The following is a 22,315-nucleotide window of genomic DNA, read 5'->3' as shown; positions in this document are numbered from 1 at the left end:
TTGTTAAATGCCTTTTCTGTGTCAAGTGATAGGATCATGTGATTTTTCTTCTTTGATCTATTAATGTGGTGCCTCAACGCTGATTGATTTTCTTGTGTTGAATCACTCTTATATGCCTGGTATAAAACCCACTTGATCATGATGAATAATTCTTTTAATTTGTGGTTGGATTTGCTTAGCAAGTATTTTGTTGAGGATTTTTGCATCTATATTCATTACGGAAATAGGTCTGTAATTTTCTTTTGTCATAATATCTTTATCTGGTGTTGGTGTTAGGGTGATATTGGCTTCATAGAATGAGTTTGGTAGCATTCCTCCATGTTCAATTTTTTGGAAGAACTTGAGTAAGATTGGTATTGAATCTTTGAATGCTTGGTAGACCCCACCTGTGAAATCATCTGGTCCTGGGCTTTTCATTTTGGGGTGTTGTTTGATCACTGTTTCATTCTTTTTGCTTGTGATTGGTTTGTTGAGGTCTTCTGTTTCTTCTAGGGTCAGTATATATTGTTCATATATTCCTAGGAATTTTTCCATTTCATCTACATTTATCTATTTTGTTTTTTTTTTTTGGCATACAGTTGTTCATAGTATCTTCTTATGCCCTCTTTTATTTGTGGGGTTAGTAATGTCCCTATTTTCATTTTTTATTTCATTTATTTGCATCTTCTCTTTTTCTTTGTCAGTCTAGCTAAGGGTTTGTCAATTTTGTTATTCTTCTCAAAGAACCAGCTTTTGGTTTTGTTAATTCTATTATTTTTTTGTTCTCAATTTCATTTCTTTCTGTTCTGATTTTTGTTATTTCATTCCTTCAACTTGCTTTGGGATTAGTTTGCCATTCCTTTTATACTTCCTCCAACTGTGTAATGACATCCTTATACTTTAAAAGTCAACCCCCCTGTATACCCCTGAAGCTTATAGTTCATTACTAGTCTCATATTTTCAAAGGTAATTTAGGAGTTTGCCTTGCCTAAATTATAGTAAAATACCTTTTATTTAAACAATGCATATACATATGTGCACACACACACACATATCCCACACACACAAGGATAGAACTATGGAAATATATTTTTAAAGATCAATAATAAAAAAGCTAGTTACTTAAAATTCGTTAGGGAAAAATGTTAATGCTGATTTCTCTCCTTAAAAAAAATAATCACAGGCAAGTTTACCATTCTTTGATTTTCTTTTTATTCCTTTTGGGTTTTTTTCAACTTACTTTCTTTAAATAAGAAGGTGGTGACAAAGGAAACTCATTTTATATTCTTCACTGAAAGTTAAACTAATACTAACTTGGATAAAATGTTTTGCACTCAAACAATAACTGCTTGCTTTGGTTGTTTGGGGTTTTATGTATTAGATACATAAATGAGAGATATTTATAAAGTGCTAAAAAATAATGACTAGAGTAGGATATAAAAACGTTATATGGGGAAGCGGCTGTGGCTCAATCAGTTGGGCTACCGTCTACCATATGGAAGGCAGTGGGTTCGCGTCCTGGGGCCTTCTTGTGAAGGTAAGCTCGCCCGCAGGCTGTGGTTCGGCACCCAGCCTGCAAGCGGCACAGAGAGTCGACTCAGCAAGGTGATGCAACAACAACAACAACAACAACAACAAAAGGGAAACAAGCAAAAACACAGAAGAGCGCACAGCAAGGACAGATAGTAAGCCAGCCGCAAGGGAGGAGGGGAAATAAAATAAAATACAGACAAAAGAATGCACAGCAAATGGACACAGAAAACAGACAGCACGCAAAAAGGCACAAGGGGGGGATAAAAAAATAAAAATGAAAAAGAATACAGGTAGTCTTTTATTTGGCGGGGACAATTTTCATGGCTAAGAAAGTAAAGGACTCAAGGGGGAATTTCCTTTGGCTCTCCGCCTGGAATTTCCTTAACACATCAGGGGGCCAGGATTTCCCTCTAGCTGTTCAGGTGAATAAATGGAGCGGGGCCTATTTCCTGCCTCAGTGTATTTGTGTGGCTTCAGGAACACTAACCCATCCCATGGACGGTCAAAATTCCATAACTGATTTTATATGTAAACACCAGGTAGCACAGGTTTTGATCTTGGCTTGTTTGCTTATAGTATTGCTAGAATTGAAATTTGGTGTTACTTGGCTTTGTTGTTCAGGAGCCTCTTTTCTTGAATTTCTGTCTTTCTCTTTTAGTAAAATGATCAACCTATCAGTGCCAGATACAATTGATGAAAGAACCATCAACAAAAAGAAACTCACCCCTTTCACCATCCAGGTACGTCGTTCTACTAATGCTACTGTAGGATTGTACCTGGGAGGAGCCAGCCTTTTCCAGGTGCTCAGACATTATTCCCAAAACCTGGGCTATGGGCTGGTGATTTGTCATGACTATTAGGGATTGTGGGCCCACATTTCTGCTTTTTAAAAAATTATTATTAATATAGCTGGGGCATAAAGGCTGGTGATATGTTTGCAGTTGGGGGATTGTATGTGTCACTTATGAATAAAATTCACGTGGCCTGAAGTGTCAGCCCACATGTTCCCCAACAACTTCTCTTGGAGCTGATGTTAAATATGCAGCAACTTAGCCTGAGCCTTGGAGAGAGATGCTTATTTAAGGGAGGGGGTGAGGGACGGAAGTGCCCCGGCATGCTCTCACAGTGGTGTTGGGGTATTGGCTGCAACCCTGAGTGTGATAAATATAACTTGCTTTTAGTCATTCAATTTGTTGATTAGCCGGAATGGTAACCAGCAGCAAGTGAGCTGTATTTCTGCAGTAGGTTCCAATATTTTAACATTATTGTAGTCCTCTGGCTCAGAAGACAAGCCTCACTTCTTAAATCATCCAAAATATATGGCTTCCTGTTTGGATTTAAGCCACCCAATACGTTTAAAATTGAAGTTGTAACCAAACTGAGAACAACGAATAAACATATGTAGATGCGCTCGGATTTAAATACACCCTCAGTCTTTGCCAGAGATAGACACAGTATTTCTCACTCTTCTTCTGAGGTCCACAGTAGAGCAAACACCAACATTTTGTCTGATAATCCCCTTCCCTGTTCACTGGTGGCCTGTTTTGTTTTTGTTTTTAATTGGTCAAAAACCATCTCCCACTCATCTCTGACACTCTCTCCTCCTTTATGTAGACTATAAGCTGAAAACGTCACTGACTCTGTTCCAATGGCGTGGGTTACATTTCGTGCCATGTTGTGAGTCCTAAGGGGATAGAATCTTTACATATATATTCACATTCCCTAGACATCATGGACACTCAAGAGGCAATAAATTGTCCTCGTAAAAATCACCCCGTCTTTTCCAGAAATTTGATTTGTATCTCTTTTTACTCCCTTAGTATCCAATCTGCAAGTCAAAAAGCTATTCAGCTACTCTCTTTTATGACCTTATTTACATCAACAATTGTGTTATTAATGGTAGTCAGTGACAAGACAATGACTTCCCTCAGAGGTGCTGCTTTATTTATGGCTAGTGGAGATGTCGAGCGTAAAGCCTTGACTACAGAGCAAGATGAGACATGGAGGACCCCCTGCCTCCTGCTGACCACCACGGCCTCCCGTTGAGGGTGCTGGCTTGATTGAGTGGGCACTCCATCAGTCCAGTGTCACTGTCGCTGGACGTTTGCCTCCCGTTTCTAACCCACTGCTTTTTCCTCGGCATTATCAGTCCAGTGAAGGCAACACCTGTAGACCCGTGAGCTTTCCAGCAGGAACACATTGTCACTCTCGCTCGTGATCATCATTTGGCCTCTGCGAAGTCAGAGAACGAAATCTGCCTGCTCTTTCTCCCTCAGGAAAATTTGAACTTGGCTCTGAATTCTGCCTCGGCCATCGGGTGCCACGTGGTGAACATTGGCGCTGAGGACCTGAAGGAGGGGAAGCCTTACCTGGTCCTGGGACTTCTGTGGCAAGTCATCAAGATCGGATTGTTTGCCGACATCGAAATCAGCAGAAATGAAGGTAGGAACGAAGGCACAAGCTGTGTTCCTGGCCCAGCTTTCTAGTGGAGCGTGTGTGGGGAGCAGTGCACAGAGGAAATCAGGAATAGCGAAGCTCAGAATCGTCAAGTGTTGAGAAGTCCACACGGTTATACCGAAACCATTGTATTAAGGTTCTAGCCATGCTGACCAGACACAAAAGATGACAAAAGCTTTTTATGACCACAGACGAATAAGCTTGTTCAGACCCTGTCGCTCACTGTCACTGTCTGGGACTCCAACCTCAACAGCTTTTCTCAGAATTCCCTTCACCTTGAGACACTTCATAGCCAAAAAGACTCCTTTGACCTTGTATTTTATGAGGCTGCCTGCATTCATATACCGCAGTGATAGCACCTGGTTAGAAGCTTGATCTATTCCTTACCAAGATTGTAGAAAATTTTAAATTCTCAGAAAGCAGCTGCCCATCTTATTCTCTCTGCTCTTACCATCCTTTATGCATTTCAACAGTTACAGCCCAGGTGCTTAGCCAGCGGTAGCAGGCTTTGGAAAGTATCACACAGAAGACAGTGGCACCTTCTAGTTCAGGTACAGATCAAGCCAGGATAAAATCTGTAGACAAAGTCTAATCTATAGTTATATATACTTTTTAATTTATATGCCTGAAACAAGAACCAGCAAAGAGCCCTGGGGTACCATTTTTAAGCCAATACGTTAAACATAATTTAAAGGGGGGAGAAAGCAAACAAGCATTTTAGAAACCACAAGAAAGAATATCGATTCGCAAATAATGATCTCAGCTAAATTTAAACCTTCATGCTGAGCAGAAAATATTTATTCGTCTGGGAACACATAGAGGAAAGAGTTGGTTGTATTTTGAGATGCTATTGTTAGGCAGGGAAGCGTTTGAACCATGAGACACTTATGGGAATAGACAAGAGAATAACACAAAATTGATCCTTTAAAAGCAAAAAATGTTGTCATATCCTGAGAAGTGGGCTGGTAGACCCAACAAAGGATTCCGAGCCAAAACTCTTTGTTATTTTCATGGCTTTTGCTGTGGAGCTCTTAGGTAGGATACTGAGCTCCATCCATGCTATAACTTCTCCACCTGAAAAAGGGTAATAAATAATCTCAAAATACTTTGCACCTCTTTATAGGAATAATAAAGTGTTTATCTGTTCCAAGGAAAAGGCTGTAAGTACCTTTCTCCCAGGGATGTAATGTTGTTCTCTTTGGCTTTCCAGCAGAGCTCCATGAAATCTATAATGAGTCCCCCAAATATGCCCCCTTGTATTTATATTTTCTTCTTCTGCTTTTGTGCTGCTTCAGCTTTGATTGCTCTGTTGAGAGAAGGAGAGAGCCTGGAGGATTTGATGAAACTCTCGCCTGAAGAGCTCCTGCTGAGATGGGCTAATTTCCATCTGGAAAATGCAGGCTGCAACAAAATCAACAACTTCAGTACTGACATCAAGGTAGGAGGAAGGTAGCTTGAACGTGATGCAGGGCAACAGTGAAGGGGCATGTGGACCTTTCTGAAGCTCCAGGAGCAGTCAGTGAGTGCCTGGTGCGTTTTGTATCATCTCCTTCTTCCACGTCTGGGACGCTGGCACCAGGCCACACACAGAGCTGTCACAAGTCCCAGTGACTGGGCAGCATCAAAGGGCTGTGGGCATCCCCTGGAGTTTCAGTATCAGGAAGTAGAGGGGCAAGGATGAAGAGGGAGGAAGTGAAAAGAGAGAGGACTCTGCTTCCTCATGTAAAGAGGGTGTGCCAAAGACTCTGACGTCTTCTGGTTTTATACGTGGGACCGCCAGATAGGATTCCTTTAAGGAAATTCAATAAGGATGACTTTTCGAATGATGCTAACAGAGCAGGCCTGGATCCCACTGCCCACCAGGCACTGTTCTAACTGCCTTCTGTGTGTAATGACGCATCAAATCCTCACCCCAACCCTATGAAGGAAGGGTGATTATTTTCCCATGTTGTTGATAAGGAAACTGAACTAAGGTGAATTTTAGTCACTTGTTCAAGTTCACGTAGCTAGAAACAGGGCCAGGCCAGTGGCCTCCGTTGGCCCTGCACTAGCCGTCACATGCTCTCCTGCCTCTAAACAGCTCATGAATTCCTTGTAAGAGTTTCATCTGTGGAATTCAGAGTGGTTTTAAAAAGATACTGATTCTGGAGAATCCCTGCAATGGAAATTTACCCCAGAGCATAGAGGAGATGCAATCAATCAAGCCACAGGGGGTGGAACAGAGGGGAAGGGCTGAGGGTGGGGATATACAGTGGTTTTCAGATTTATGAAAAGTTCCACGACAAGGTGGAAGGAAAACAGCTGTTTGCATTGACAATCAATGGACCAAGCTTGAAAAAGCTTGAGGACAGTAAGAGACGGTCACATCACTAATCAGTTCCTTGCAGTGAAGAGTATGAGATGCCAGGAAAACATTTCATTTTCCTCTTGCTCACAAGTTGAAGACATTTTCTCTAAAGAGAAAGAGTCAAAGGAGAGACTCCCAAGTGCTAGAGTTCTCTGAGTGACACTGAACCCTCGCGACGCAGTGCCGACTCCCGAGCTTTTAAAACTCAGGTTCATGCAGGCACGGTGCCAGCTAGAGGAAAGCTTCTAGAAGGAAAGTCCCTTCCATAGAACCTAGCTAACCATCCCAAAGTCCTTCTTCAAATCACACAGCTTTCTTTGGTTATTAACATTCTCCTAGCACCACCAACCAACCAGTGACGCTCTGTAGTTGTAATACCTTTCAGCTAAAATTAGGCCTGATTTCCCATCTGGAAAGGCAGGGTCTCTTTAGAATAACCAGTTTGGACTTTGGAAAGACTTTTGGAAAGTTTGAGATAGGAAGTGGCGAGTTGAGCACTTATCTCAGGGAGCAGCTGAATCTTGACTGAGGACGGTGCTGTAACACGTATGTCCAAGTGGACAGCAAAGCTTGGAGATGGCCTTAAATCAGACAACATTGGCCAAAGCAGGCAGAGTAAGTGAGAACAGTTTGTAGAGATCAGATGCAAGATGCGACTCTTGGCAAAGCTAAAAAGAGGAGGCGTATAATGTGGTAGGCAGGTACCTAGCACCTGTGATGGACTTTCACTGACAACAGAACAGCTCCAGCCGAGAGTTAAGAGAAAAGGAAGGCAGAAAGAAAAGAGAGGAAAATCAGTTTCCAGGTGGGACATCAACAGCTCCCATTTTCTCGTCTTCACCTAATGTCACATCTCTGAGCTTCCCGGGTGCCTCCCAGTTTTAAAAACACACAAAGCAACAGGTGGTTTTCTAATCTTTAAGAGAAATTAAAATGCCACTTATTGATTTAAATAAATGACCTGAAAATCTGTATGCTTTCACTGCATGTGAGTACATTTATAACTTGAAAACTATTTCAGAGAATTCTTTTTGTCAATAAGCATATTTCCAGAATCTAAGAAAGCATGAGAATTCAATGCCCTAAATTCAATCTACTCTAACTAAATTTACCTTTTCTTCTAGTTTCTAGATAAAATGATGTTCACTTATCTCCTTGAAGTCTCTCCTTTTACATAATGACTTTTGTTAGTGCTTCAAACTTCTGCCTTTGAAATCTTTATTTTCCTTTTGCTGATTGTCCATTTAAATGTATTTTTAAACTCTGCTTTAAACTTCTGCTTCCTTTTTCTGTCACTTTTTTTTTATTAAACCTTAGCTGACTGACTTCTACAGCAATATAAAGGTATATATTTTTCCTGTATATAATTTAATAAACGTAAATTCATTGTTTTCTCCCCTAAGAACAACAGAATAGTGTCTGCTTCTTTGGGTTGCCTTTTGTGTATGTCCCTATTTTGAATTGCCATACTCTTTCAAAAAGAGAAAGCCAACTCTAATCTGTAAACAGAACTAGAAAATGCAAATCAGTGGATGTTTCCAGTTTTCTTAATTACGCTACATTCTTGAATGATAGTCAAATGAGAAATAAAGTATGTTTGCTTTGGGGAATTCCTGTCAGGCTAAGTAAGTAATGAGCTGTGCTGTTTTAAAATTGCGATTTCTTAATTTCACAGGACTCCAAAGCTTATTACCACCTGCTTGAGCAGGTGGCTCCCAAGGGAGATGAAGAAGGCGTCCCCGCGGTTGTCATTGACATGTCGGGACTGAGGGTAAGACAAGTCGCGTGTCGAGGACGCAATGCCGCCTTCCAGACTTGGCCATCCCTTCTCTGCAGGATCGTGACTCTGGGGGTCCCTTGTGGGCATTCCCGCTTAAACCCGCTGTGCCTGTTAAAACCCACAGTTTTGGGTAATAATTGTAGGAAAGTGAATCTGGAAATAAGTTATTACAGAAAAAAAGAGACTACTGCTAATTAAATGCCGTGCACCACACTTGGCACTTCTGTATCTATCCCCTCGTTTCATCATCTCCACAGCCCCAGGAAGTACGATTATTCCCATTTTTAGGGGATGTTATTTCTGAAGACAGATGGGTTATTTAGGCAAATGAATAAACGCTCGTTTTAGAGGCCTAGAAAGGTTAATGAACGTGTCCAAGGTCACACAATAGATTATTGGAAGCTTGAGGCTCTTTTCTTCTAGTAAAGATACCACCGCCATCATCACCACCGTCACCACCACTGCCCCCCCCTGCTGAGTCCCTCTTCTCTGCCAGGCTCCCCACACTGCCCCTCATCCTCACAAACAGTGTGCAGGTAGGTGTTACTCACTCTTATCTGCAGTTGAAAACACTGAAGGGCAGAGAAGCTAATAATTGACTCGTGGCCCAAGAGCCACTACCTGGTATAGCCAAGATTGAAACTCAGGCTGGCTCCAGAATTCACCCAGCCACCAGCCTGCCCCACGACAGCATCATCGGGGGAAATAGCAGAAGAGAATGGGCTGGTTCGTGTGAGTTCTCAAAAGAGGCTGTGGCTTGAGAGCCCTTAAAAACAGCAGGAGCAAGTGGGTGTAGGTTGGTGGTTGAGCGCCTGTCTCCCATGCACGAGGCCCCAGTTCAATCCCCAGTACCTCCTTAAAAATAAAAACACAGTGTTGACGACCCAGGTTTGCTTATTGGCCCTGCAGTTTGGCTACCACTTTAACATTCAGCTTGAGAAGTCACTGACCCGTTTCTGTGCTTCATTTAATGGCACTGGAGTTAAACTCAATGAGTTACTATTGCAGTTAACTCATTCCTGAATGAGAAGCAAAGCTCATGGCTCATGAAATGGATAGTGGAAAAAGCATCACATTAAGAAATAATTCTAGCTGAAAGTTCTGTTCCCTGAAAATTGGTCGTTTCATAGACTCTGAAGATCTTTCAGGACAGTGGCCCATATTTCAGGAATACTCTGGTCTTCTAAGGGTCGATGTACAAATGACTGGAGAGTCTCTAAAACTATCTGAACAAGCTTTTAATACAGTAAGTGAGTGATTCTCAGTCTGAAGTCTTCAAGAGCCAAACTGATATTATATATTTATCAATGATAATATTTTATAGACTAACCAGATGATTAAGTTTCTTTTCATACTGCTCAGAAATTCTTTTCGCGGGGCAATAAGAATTAGACGAACTTCCCATAGGACTGTAAATTATTGCTTAATCCATCAATATTTCCGGTGGATAAAACTCATGAAGTCTGCGCAAGAAAACAATATAAAAGAAACAAGGGTTGACAAGCGGTAAGAGTCACATCAACGATAAGATGGTGGCGTCTACAGAATCTCGTTAAAAACAGGGCAGCCTCCCATTGACCTGGAACGGTTCTGTCTAGAGCAGGGGGGCCTCGAGTCCTCGGCTACGGAGACTCCTTTCACTTGTGACCTTCGGGTTCTGATTTCAGGCGACTAGAAGCGAGAATGTCAAGACCCCCCCTTTGCTGCCTCCCGTGGGTCTGCCTGGCACCCCCGGAGCCTTGGCCGGCTTGGAGAGCTCCTTTGTCGTTGCAGGAGAAGGACGACATCCAGAGGGCTGAGTGCATGTTGCAGCAGGCGGAGAGGCTGGGCTGCCGGCAGTTCGTCACGGCCACGGACGTTGTCCGCGGGAACCCCAAGTTGAACTTGGCTTTCATTGCCAACCTCTTTAACAGATACCCTGCCCTGCACAGGCCAGACAACCAGGACATCGACTGGGGGGCGCTGGAAGGTAACGCCTTGCAGGAGCTCTTAGGAGAAGCGGCCACAGTTCTAACGTGGCGGCATTTCAAAGCAAACACCAGCTCCACACCCCAGATTGGCAAACAGGTCATCAATTCTCTGGTTTATAACGAAGAGAATAAACAGATTAATCAAGCCAATTATAGCCAGGCAGGAAGAATCAAATACCATTATGTCACATCCATTATACATAGGCTTCATCCATTATCAGAATTAAATGTTTTAGGGAAGACAGTGTGCTCAGTTATCAGATGAAATAAATCCTAAGCTCCAGAAACCCGATTAATATACTTAATGGCCTGAGTGTTCATTCTGGGGGGCAAAAAATTGGAGCCACTCACCATCTGAGAGTGATATTTAACTTAAATACCAACAGATGCTACTGAGTTTGCTTTGCTTGTCTGAGTTGGATTATAAAGTCATGGAATGGTGTATGTTGAGGCAAAATCTCTGATAGTTGTATTTATGGAGTTAATGCCCTGAGATTGACTTAAAAAAATACATATGGCTGTGGAGTGTGTGTAGTTCAGTGGTTGAGCATGCACTTCACATGTACAAGGTCCCAGGTTCAATCCCTGGTACTTCCAAATAGCATATATATATATATATATATATAGCTTTAGAGAGGTTCTAAAGGTTAAAATGCCAACAATGCTTATTTTTCATTATTTTTTTCATCAGGAACTAATCCTAATATTGAGATAGGAAAATAAATACAAAAAATTAAAATTACTATCATCAAAACAAGGAAATCCAGATTTAAAGTATTGGTTGATTCTTTTCCAGCAATGCCTCACTCTAGCTGAAGATGCAAATCAGTCCCTGTTTCAACACTGCTGCATTTGTGTCATTTGATGAATCACAGTCAAGGATCCATGCATTTCATTGACTCTGTATCAACCCTCTAATCACCAATTTCCAGCTGCCTCTAGGCCATCCCCATTTGGATTCACTAACACTTGAAAGTCAATTACACAAGATGGAATTAGTCATTTTTCCTCCTCTCATTGCCTTTCTCTGCCAACCCTCATCCCACCCCCATCCCATCAGCTCTCCTTTAGAAATTCTCCATGTCCATTCATCATACCATTTCATCAGTCACCAAAACTCTAGACCTTGGTTTCCACTTTGATTTCTTCCTCTACTACACCACTGTACCTAATGCATCAGCAGATCCTAGTAATTTTTCCTTCAGAATGTCCTTTGGATGGTTGTTTTTCCTTTCTGCTCTTCTGAACTCATTACCTCATACAGTTATTCAGTATTTCAATTATTTCAATTGGATAATTATCTCGATAGGTCTTAGGGGCCTCATCCTCCATCCATCAAACACTTGAATGTGTCCCACATGCCAGTGCCAAACACCGTCCCTTTGCATGTTTATAATGTAAATTCATACCCCCTTCTGATAATTCTGCACACTGCTGCCAGGCACATCACAATAACACTTGCATTGTATCTGTGCCCTGCTGAAGAATTTAGCATAGCAATTAAAAAATCCTGTAGTGACTGACATTGTGTAATATATAAAATCCCAAATCTACTACCTGGTATTCAGAGTACCCCGGTTCTGGCTCTAGCCTTGAGACACCCTCGTTTCTGTGTGCTGATGTTTTTAATAGAGACTGCCTATTGCCACTTTTGTGTTCTTGGTGACACTATCTCCTCTCCCAACCCTCACCATCCTCTCAAATCCTTTTTTGCTCCCCAGATCTTACTAGTCTTGTGAGGTGAACTTCAGATCCTACTCCCTCCAAATGTAGCTCATACTCTTTCTACTGTCTCAACTCACACAGCAAATATATCTGCATCACACGTTAGCTTTCTAATTTTTGTGATCTCTAATAGTTTCATACATAAAATTCTTGTTTAGCCTTTGAAGGCTAACTCTAAAGAGTTTCCCACACAGGATTTTGGGAAGAGGTGCTAAAGAAATACTTACTGGAATGAAATGGAAAAAAAAAAGCATTAGCACAAAACAGTGACCCTCATCCAAGTCCTTTAGGGTTTATTTTACTTACCTTTTTCTTTCTACTCTACTTTCAGCTTCTATTACAACTTCATTTTAACTTTCATTAGTTTTTATAAAGGGGGGGGCATGTTTTTAAGCGCCCTGAGAGATAACTGCACTTCATTAATTTAGGTGAGACGAGAGAAGAGCGGACCTTTAGGAACTGGATGAATTCCTTGGGCGTTAGCCCTCGAGTCAATCATCTGTACAGGTGAGACTATTGGGCAACGCATCCTTAATGTGAGGCACTGAGTTCTTGAAAGGGTCACAAGATTTTTAATATCACCGTGGCGTGCAATTCTCTTTGCCGAGTGTGTGCACTCTGATGAAAAGGAAAACCAGTGCTACAGATGCTGGATGTTCAGCTGAGAAACTCACTGTCGTACACCAGTGTTCCCGTGTGTTTAATACAAAATCATACCTAGCAAAATGGCACCTCTACTTTGTGTTGCAAGCCTATGGTTTTTTCACAAGCTACCCAATCAATAAGTGTTAGGTTAAATGTCCCTTATGCCGTGGTTAGAGCTATGTTTCTTTCCCTGGAGGCAGCATGTTTTGGTTGAAGGGTGATAGTCAGAACTGGGGAGACCTTGAGTAAGCTCCCCAATATCTCTGAGCCATAGTTTCTTCATCTCTAAAGATGGAGCTTCTAACACCAACTTTGCATAAGAAAGAATGAAATTCTGAGACATGCTGCAGCATGGAAGCAACTTGAAAAGTTTATGCTCTGTAAAATAAGCCAGGCACATACGAGCAAAACTTGTATGGTATCATGTAGAAGAGATGACTAAAATTACCAAAAAAAAAAAAGATGGGAAGTGAATTAATGATTACCAGGGGATAGGATAGGGGAAGCAGAGTGGGAGTGTTTGTTTAGAAAACAAAAGGGGTGAATTGATGTAATGTGAGTAATATCGCAATAAAGATGTAAAAAGAGAGAGACCGACATTGCAGAATTATTGTGACTGTTTCTTGAGCTAAGGTATCAGGAAGTGCCTGGCTCACCGTAAGCCCTTCATGGATGTTGGATATCTGAGAATTCTTCTGTTTTGCTTTTGCTCAGTGACTTATCAGATGCCCTGGTGATCTTCCAGCTGTATGAAAAGATTAAAGTCCCTGTTGACTGGAACAGAGTAAACAAACCACCATACCCAAAACTGGGTGGCAATATGAAGAAGGTGAGCAGGGGCTGCTCGGGGCTTCCAGTAGGCAGGGGAAGCTGTCAGCCTGCACACGGCTGTGTGAAGATTTTATCTCTTTTTTTTTTTTAACTTAGATAAGTCATATTTATCATGGGATTATATTTGTTGGACAGCCGTCAGAAACCTGAATAGTTTCATTGGAGCAAATTCATTATTTCAACTCTTAATTCTACGTTGGACATCTTTAAACTTTATGATGTGAAAATTCTGATTAAGTTAATTAGAGCCAGCAGAACTACAGTGTTGCTTCCCACCCCCCAGCAGGATCCTCATTCTAATTTTCTAAAGAACCAGAGCTTTGTAATGACAGTTTGACTTGTACAAATAGTTTGTTTACTGTCAACACAGCGGGAACTCATTATTTTGTAAAAGCAGCAAGAGGGTTGGCACAACCACTTCCTACCATTTCTCATCCCGGTGATCCTTCATGAACCGTGTGTCAATGCGCTCCACGTCAGCCCACCATGTGTGTGTTGAGAATGGAGAATACAAGTTTTCCATGTCCATCTCCAGGAATTCAGCTATTTTAGGAATATGATGGACAATTAACCCAGGATTGTTCTCTATATGGTGTGATACATCCATGTAAATGTTTATAATAATGACTTTTGGTTTTGCACTTAGAGTATAATAGGGATATTTTTGGCAGAAGGGAGGGGATCGTGTAAGAAAAGATGGGAAGTTCTAAAACTAATTTAAAATCCTAGAATTGCAGAAGGGACTTGAGCGATTATTCAGTCTGACCATATGTATTTCTTCTGTGTCTTTATTTTTATTCTCTTATTTTACATGGTATTTATCATAACAGAGACGGTATCATCGAATTGTTTTTCCTTTCTGCTTTCTAACAGCTCGAGAATTGTAACTATGCAGTGGAACTGGGGAAGAACCAAGCTAAGTTTTCCCTGGTCGGCATTGGTGGACAAGACCTCAATGAAGGAAACCGCACTCTAACATTGGCCTTGATTTGGCAGCTCATGAGAAGGTAGTACAACTCACACAAAGGACTTTTTATCGAACAAATTATTTATGTAGAAAAATGTGAGCAAGTTGCCAGGAATGTGATTTAATCCAGTAAAACTATGTTTTAAGCCAAACTTCGTAACTAAAGAAGTGGATGTTTTTTCTGTTTTTTGTTTTGTTTTGTTTTTGGTTTGCTATATTTTTCAGTTTGTTTTACATGAATTTTGGATCACTGTTATTAGATTAGTCAGCCTTTATGATTGTTTTGTCCTCTTGATGAATCATCTCTTTATCATTATGGAATGACCCTCTTTATGCTGGTAATAATCTTTTCTATGAAATCTACCTCATCTGATATTAACATAGCTACTGCAGCTTCCCTTTGATGAGTGTTAGCATGGCGCATCTTTTTCCATCCTTTTACTTTGAACCAATTTGTGCCAATAACAGGCAATTATCTTTTTAAAAGAGATTTTAAAAATAACTGAAAAAGTATGTTATTTTTACCCTCATATTTACCACTTCTGGTGCTTTTCACTCTAAATTTCATTCTACCTGAAATATTTCTAATAGTGCAGTTCTGCTGGTGGTGAATTCTTTAAACTTTTATATGTCTGAAAGAGTATTTATTTCATTTTCATTTTCGAAAGTTATTTTCTCTGGGTGTAGACTTTGTATTAATCAGACAAAGGGGTGCTGATGCAAAATACCAGAAGTCTTTTGGCTTTTATGAAGGGTATTTATTTGGGGTAGGAGCTTACAGATACCAAGCCATAAAGCATAAGTTACTTCCCTCACCAAAGAGGGCTGCTGACGTCAGTGAGGGTCCAGGCTTCCTGGGTTCCTCTCCTCCTGGGTCTTGCTTCTCTCCAGACTCAGGTTTCCTCTCTTCCTGGAGGTTGCTTCTCTTTCCTCTGTGAACTTACTTCCCGGGGCTCCAGCTCAAGACTCCAGCATCAAACTCCAACATCAAAATCTCCAACAGCAAAACTCCAACTCTGTCCTTCGCTATGTCTTTTATCTGTGAGTCCCCACCCACCAAGGGGCGGGGACTCAACACCTTATTGACGTGGCCCAATCCAAGCCCTAATGATAATTTAATCACACCCAGGTATAAACCAGTTTACAAACATAGTACAATACCTATTTTTGGAATTCATGAATCATATCAAAGTGCTACAGGTTTCTATAATAGATTAATAGTTTTTTTCTTTCAATACTTTAAAGTTACTGTCCACTGTCTTTTTGCCTAGCATTGTTTTTATTGAGAAATCTGTTGTCATCCTTATTTTTGCTCCTCTGTTCATAATATATCTTTTTTCTCTGACTACTTTTAAGATTTTTCTTTGCATCACTGGTGGTAAGTAATTTGTTTATGATGTGTTTTTGTGTTTCTTGTCCTTGAGGTTTGTTCAGTTTCTTGGAGCTGTGGGTTTATAGTGTTCTTCAAATTTGTAAAATTTTTGGACAGTATTTCTTCACATGAGTCCCCTGTCCTCACCACCTTTTTTCCTGGGGACTTCAGTTACGTGAATATGAGGCCACTTGAAGTTCTCCCAGAAGCACTGATGATCTAGTCATTTATTTCCCCATCTTTTCTTCTCTGTATGTTTCATTTTGGGTCATTTCTATTGCTCTGTAATCAAGATCATTAATCTTCCATTTGTCTTAGCCTGTGTGTGTGTGTATTTGTGTGTCTCAGACATTATAGTTTTTATGTCTAGAAATTTGATTTATTTTAATATATTTCCATTATCTCATCTTTCTTGAAAATATAGAATGTAATTCCAACAATGATTACTTCTGAGTATATTTCTATTAATCAGTTTTTCTCCTCAGTAGGGGCCATGTTTTTCTACTTCTTTGCATGACTCCTAATTTTTATTGTATGCCAGATATTGTAACTTTTACCTAGCTGGGTCCTGGAAATTTTTGTGTTTCTTTAAATATTCTTGAGTTTTGTCCTGGGATGCAGTCATTTTAACAGTTTGGTCCTTTTGAGGCTTGTTTTTAAGCTTAATTAGTCTAAAGCCTATTTTGCTTCTCACTAACGAGATCATACTTTTCTGAGTATTTCACCTAATGCCTCCTCTATTAGGAGGCTTTTCCGCTCCAACTGGTGGCAACCAGATTACTTCTGGCCCTGTGCGAGCGCCGATGATTGCTCTGCCTGCTCCTTTCTGGCAGTTCTTGGCCAAGCCTCTGGTGTTCTCCGTGCACACGCTGAGTAGAATTCAGCTGACAACTTGAGGGAAACCCTTTGCAAATCTCCAGAACCCCTTTTCTGTGCGACTTTCTCCCCTCTGTGCAGCTCGCTCCTCTCTAGTATTCTGCCCCACAGATTCTAGCCCCGTTAGCCTCCTTGATTTCTAAATTCTGTCCCCGCAGTTCAGGAGGACTGCCATGCTGCGTTCGGGTTTTCTCTCCCTGCACTGCAGCCTGGACCATCTCTCCACTCGGCAAGCTGGGACTGTCTTAGGACTCGCCCTGTTTGTCTTCCTTCTTTCGGGGACCACTGTCCTCCACCTGCTGTTGCCCAACCTCTGAAAACCATTGTTTCTTATGTTTTACATGTTTTGTTTTAGGTGTTGAAGGCCGAAGGGTAAACCTGGTTCCTTTTACTCCCTCATGGGCAGAAGCTGAAGTGCCTGTCAGTTCTTGAATAGAACACTTTAGATCCCTTGCGGAGCTGAATGTTAATTTGATTAACAGGAGAGCTCTATGGTGGTATTAGTTATACTACAGTAGAATATGATCAGATATAGCAATAGGAAGTAAATTGTAAGAAAAGTAAATCGTTTCTGGTACAAACTGTGAGCCTGGGAAGGATTTCAGAGGGCACGTCTGTGCTTTTGAAATATTTTACTTTTAAATGTTTTTCTCTCCCCCCCCCCCATACTGATAGCTCCAACGGGGATATCTGACATCCCTTAATTAGAGACTAGGTTAGTGTGACTTAATGTATTTTTCTACCTGGAAGGAAGCCCCTAAACCGTATGTTATATTACCTTGTCTAACAAGTTAATGGCAAACACCAGGTCTTCAGGCACTTTAGCTTTATTCCCAGGGCACTATCTGTAGATGCTGATACTCATGATTGGCCTGCAATGTAATTATGTCAATGTTTCTGGATGATAAGGGATAATCAGGAATAATCACGACAGATTTCACTACCCAATTCACATTTGCTTTACCAAGTACAGAGCTCCACTACCCATGTCTAGACTAGGATCTCTTTCATGACTGAAGGCACATGTCATAAGGCTCCTCTGGTACCAAAAAAACGCCACAAGTAAAGAAACGGCAACACTGTCTTCTCTTGTCCCGTGTGTATATAGAACCTTGCTGGAAGTTCCTAAGGGCCATTCTCACCAGTATATTTTCAGAACCTATTTCTAAATTATTCTTTACTGTATGTCACATGTGTTTTTCTTTCTTAACACACTGGCTTTTGAGTACTGATAGCTTTAAAAATCAAAGCAAAATTCCTTTTAGTTGGAACAGTTAAATTGACTCGTGGGTTTCAAATATGAGGAAATCTTTGAAATATTCTGTTTTAATGACAAGACACTCAGGCCAACTCTGTTTTGAATTTCATAACATCCAAAAATCCCCTTGTAATGTGCTATTTGTTCTGGAAGGTTTATAAAAACGTGGCCAAAAGCCATACCTGATGGCTGGTATAGAGAATTACGTACATACATTTAGTCTACTGCTGGCTCTACCTGGGTCATCAGCTGTATTTGTCCTGAATGTTTTCTCCACCAGAACTGTGCATGTAAAAAAGTGGATGGAGAAATGCATTCCTCCTGAATGAGAAGGAATGACTGATAATTATGTAAATGCCACCAGAAGGGAATTTTTGTTATTGTTCTGCATGTCACACATTAACAGAGCTGTTAAATATACAGCCAGTTCTCATTGGAATTCATTTCAGTGGATTGCACAGATGTGCTAATTCGGTCATTTATCTGGACAATGAATGGCATGTCATTTTTCCCCCTGAAGAACAATCGAGAGATGTGCTTAAGCCCCTCCCCTCTCCCTTCAATTGTCTGGATGCTATTGTCAGATTGGAAAGCTGGCAAATTGCGTGTGTGGCAATTTAGAGACAAACCCCAGAAACAAGCAGGCTGCCGGCAGATAGCGGTGGTCCAGTCGAGCAGAGGAACAAAGGATCTGAGTGAACACCCCCCAGATAAAACGGACAGGTGGCTGCTGAGATGAGGGCTCGTGCCTCCTGGAAGGCAGGAAAGCAAGCGGGCGGTAATCACGCCCCCTAGCCGCACGCCCACACCTCATCCACGCTGCTCTGTGGACTGAGGAACCGGCTCCAACGGGGGCTCCCAGCGGTGTTTCATTTCAGCAGAGAGGTTTTAGCCCGTTACACTTTGTAAACACCACTGATGTTGGGACCCAAGTAATAGCCCAGTGTCCCCCAGAATATGTTGGACAATATGGAGTTGTTATCTCAAAAGGAAAATTCTGGATAGGCAAGGGCCAAATTAATTTTCATTTTAAAATTTGAATCTGCGTTTAGATGAGTAATTGCCCCGTGGACTGTCTATAGAGTTGAGGCTCCGGCTCATTTTATCCTTTCTTCCCTTTATTTTTACCATTGTACTTACAAGTGGGGATCTTCTTCCGTTTTAAAACTCGGCATCTCCCTGGAGGTGGCAGAAAGTCCATCCCGACAGGCTATCCTTAAATGCCAGAATGCTATAATCGCCCTCCACAGTTTTCTGCTTTTCTCTAAGGTTCCGTTTTCCCCAGTGGCTCTTTTATTTTCACAGATAGATTTATGTATAAAGGTAAGCCTCTCCTCTGTACCACTTCTCAAGCTCAAGAGGTGGGTAGAAGGGAAAGCCCGGCTTCTGGACACTTCAAGAGAGGCAAGAAAGCAGGGCTCCAGACAGAGCAAGGGAGAAGTCAGTACTGGGATTAGGGAACTGCTAGGAGATTAAAATGGAGAAAGTCCTAACCAACCATTTCTTTTCTTTTAAATTAAATTTAATTTAATTTTTAAAAGATACTTAGATTACACAAATGTCACATAAACAAGGCAAGAAAGCAGGGCTCCAGACAGAGCAAGGGAGAAGTCAGTACTGGGATTAGAGAACTGCTAGGAGATTAAAATGGAGAAAGTCCTAACCAACCATTTCTTTTCTTTTAAATTAAATTTAATTTAATTTTTTAAAGATACTTAGATTACACAAATGTCACATAAACAAGGCAAGAAATCAGGGCTCCAGACAGAGCAAGGGAGAAGTCAGTACTGGGATTAGAGAACTGCTAGGAGATTAAAATGGAGAAAGTCCTAACCAACCATTTCTTTTCTTTTAAATTAAATTTAATTTAATTTTTTAAAGATACTTAGATTACACAAATGTCACATAAACAATATAGGGGACTCCCATAAGCCTCGTTCCCCATACCTCCCACATTTTCCCGCATAAACAACATCCTTCTTTCATGTGGTACATTCACTGCAATTGATGAACACATTTTGGAGCATTGCCACTAAGCATGGATTATAGTTTACATTGTAGTTTACACTCTCTCTCACCCAATTCTGTAGGTTATGGCAAGATTTATAATGGCCTGTATCCGTTTTTGCAGTGTCATTCAGGACAATTCCCAAGTCCCCAAAATGCCCCTGCATTACACCTGTTTTTCCCTCTCCATGCCCTCAGAACTTCCAGTGGCCACTGTCTCCACATCAATGGTATAAGTTCTTCCATTGCTAGAATCAAATAAGTCTATAGTAGAATACCTAAAGTCTACTTTGGCCCATAGTTGATTCCCCAAGCCTGAGGATTCTGGGATGGTGATGTCCACTCCACCTCTACTTGAGAAGGGACCGTGAGCCCATAGAGCCGATGGATGGAACCCTCTTGCTTGCAGTTGTAGACTCTCTCGGTTCCTTGGTGTGGTGGTTGTCCATTATCACCTCCATGTTTGTTGTCCTGGGTGAGACCAATGAACTTGACAGTAGGTGCTGCAACTCTGATGAGATTCAGGGCCCAGCTGGCACATGGACAGCCCAAAGATTTAAGTCTCTTGAACGTACACCTAACAACTCTAGTACTAATTATAGGTTCACACAGAAGAACAGAAGAGCCATGTCTAACCAACCATTTCTTACTGAGAAGTTTGTTAGGCAGAACTTCTTAAATGTTTTGGTAGATCCTAATAACTCAATGCTTATGCTAACCATCAGGAAACACGAAGCCAGTGATGCTACACACACAGTGTCTTTATGAACAGATCAAAAACTAAGTCTCTTCCAAACTCAGTGGATTTTGAAAATCCACCTGGGATTTATCCCATTTGTAAGCATTCTTCTTTAGCCTTTGTGGGCCCAGACTCAGCACATCTCATCTGCACTATCACCAGATTATTATATGGTTTCCTTTCCCTGGAAAAGGGCACTCTTTTTGTTTATTTCACCTCCACTCTACTCTGATGTGCTACATGCCTGATATGTACTACCCACTCAGTGACAAGCAGTGGGTGGAGTGGTAGACAGACATACACAGCGGCTATGTCAAAAGACCTGGAGGCAGGTTGGAACCAAGTGTAGCAAGAGCGGTTAGGTGGGAAAAGTGACATTTGTGCTGGTCTTGTTTGAGGCTTTGAAATTCACCGGAGGGGACAGCAAACTGCTCGGCCGAGTCCCAGAGGGGTGGGGTGCGAGGTGGGTGGGAGCGGGGAGCGGGGGCGGGGGGCGGAAAGAGTGGGGGAGAAGGCGAGCCAAGAGACAAGAACAGGTGGACGGAGGAGGCCTCGTATGCCATGCGAAGGAGTTTGACCTTATTTCTTTGGGCTGCAGGCATGACTTTAAACAACACAACCAGAATTGCACTTTAGCAAGGAAATTCTGGAGATCCTGCAGGGGAGGGGAGAGGGAAGCCAGTTGATGTGAGGGGTACGACTGAGAGAGCACTCTGCTGCCAGTGTGGTAACATGACTTTTCTTTTTTTTAAGATTTATTTTATTTCTCCCTCCTCGTTATTTGCATTTGCTGTCTGTGTGCTGGTCTTCTGGGTTTTTTTTTAGGAGGCACTGGGAACCAAACCAGGGACTTCTAATTGGGAGGGAGGTGCCTAATCACTTGAGCCACCTCTGCTCCCTGCTTTGTTGTGTCTCTCATTATGTGTTCTCTTGTTGCATCATCTTGTTGCATCAGCTCGCCGTGCTAACCCATTGTGCCAACTTGCAGTCTTGCCTGTCTTCTTTAGGAGGCACTGGGACCCGAACCCAGGACCTCCCACATGGTAGGCAGGAGCTCAATCACTTGAGCCATATCCACTTCCCAATCATGACTTTTAGAAGAAGAAGAGTTGCAGGAGCCATTTTCCTCCCCATCTACAGTGATGGAGAGGAGGCTTTAACCTAGAGGAAGCAGGGCATTGCATGGGTTAAACTTGGAAACCCTGTGGAAAATCTTGGGAGAATTGTACTTTCCAAAGAAACAGCAACCAGAGGAAAGATACCCAATGGATTATGTAAGCAAAATCTGCGGTCACCCAAGTCCAGAGTGACCTCATTTGGATAGACCCTTCCAGGCAAGATTCAATTGCAGGATACTTGAGTTTCACCTTGAAAAGCACACTCTGTCACCTTAGCCTTGAAAGGCTTTCGTGTGTAATTTAATCCCTCCTGCAAACCTGAACTGGAAAGTCAACAAAACTTGGTTCCCAACTGCTTGGCTTTCTTCACGGTATTTCTCCTCTCAGAATGGAGTACTTTAAGCAAGTGGTGATTCTTCGCTGCTCCTTGAACTCTTACGAGCTCGAAGCCTCTTCTTAATCAGTGTTTCCCCCAGACACTCAATTCCCATAGCAGTATCTGAGGGAATTCTGACCCTCAGACTAGTGAGAACCATTTACTCAATCTTTTCGAAACATTTCTACTTTCGATATAAAAAATAAACTCTTTTATATTTTCCTCTTATTGTTTTTGGCTACTTGGGATTTTTCTAACCTTGAGTTGTTCTTTCATATTTGTGGTTCCTTTAAGAAAAAATGTCACAGTGCTTAGAAGAAGGTATTTACTGTGCA

General features: G+C 41.6%; 1 protein-coding gene across 9 annotated transcripts in view; it reads left to right on the top strand.

Annotated features, from left to right (window-relative positions):
• The window catches only part of LCP1 (lymphocyte cytosolic protein 1), an 88,198-nt gene that overhangs the window by 58,768 nt on the left and 7,115 nt on the right, over positions 1-22,315 (top strand). For all 9 annotated transcript variants that reach the window (XM_004475430.5, XM_004475429.4, XM_004475428.4 and 6 more), the window contains 8 exons: positions 2,171-2,252; positions 3,789-3,954; positions 5,265-5,407; positions 7,992-8,087; positions 9,870-10,065; positions 12,220-12,298; positions 13,151-13,265; positions 14,141-14,274. In XM_004475430.5, the coding sequence (XP_004475487.1) occupies positions 2,171-2,252; positions 3,789-3,954; positions 5,265-5,407; positions 7,992-8,087; positions 9,870-10,065; positions 12,220-12,298; positions 13,151-13,265; positions 14,141-14,274 (1,011 nt within the window). The remainder of the gene's footprint in view (positions 1-2,170; positions 2,253-3,788; positions 3,955-5,264; positions 5,408-7,991; positions 8,088-9,869; positions 10,066-12,219; positions 12,299-13,150; positions 13,266-14,140; positions 14,275-22,315) is intronic.

Source organism: Dasypus novemcinctus, chromosome 15 (genome assembly GCF_030445035.2).
Source record: "Dasypus novemcinctus isolate mDasNov1 chromosome 15, mDasNov1.1.hap2, whole genome shotgun sequence".
NCBI classification, from domain to species: Eukaryota; Metazoa; Chordata; class Mammalia; order Cingulata; family Dasypodidae; genus Dasypus; species Dasypus novemcinctus.
The sequence above is the reverse complement of the archived record's forward strand: the minus strand, read 5'-3'. Positions and strand labels throughout refer to the sequence as shown.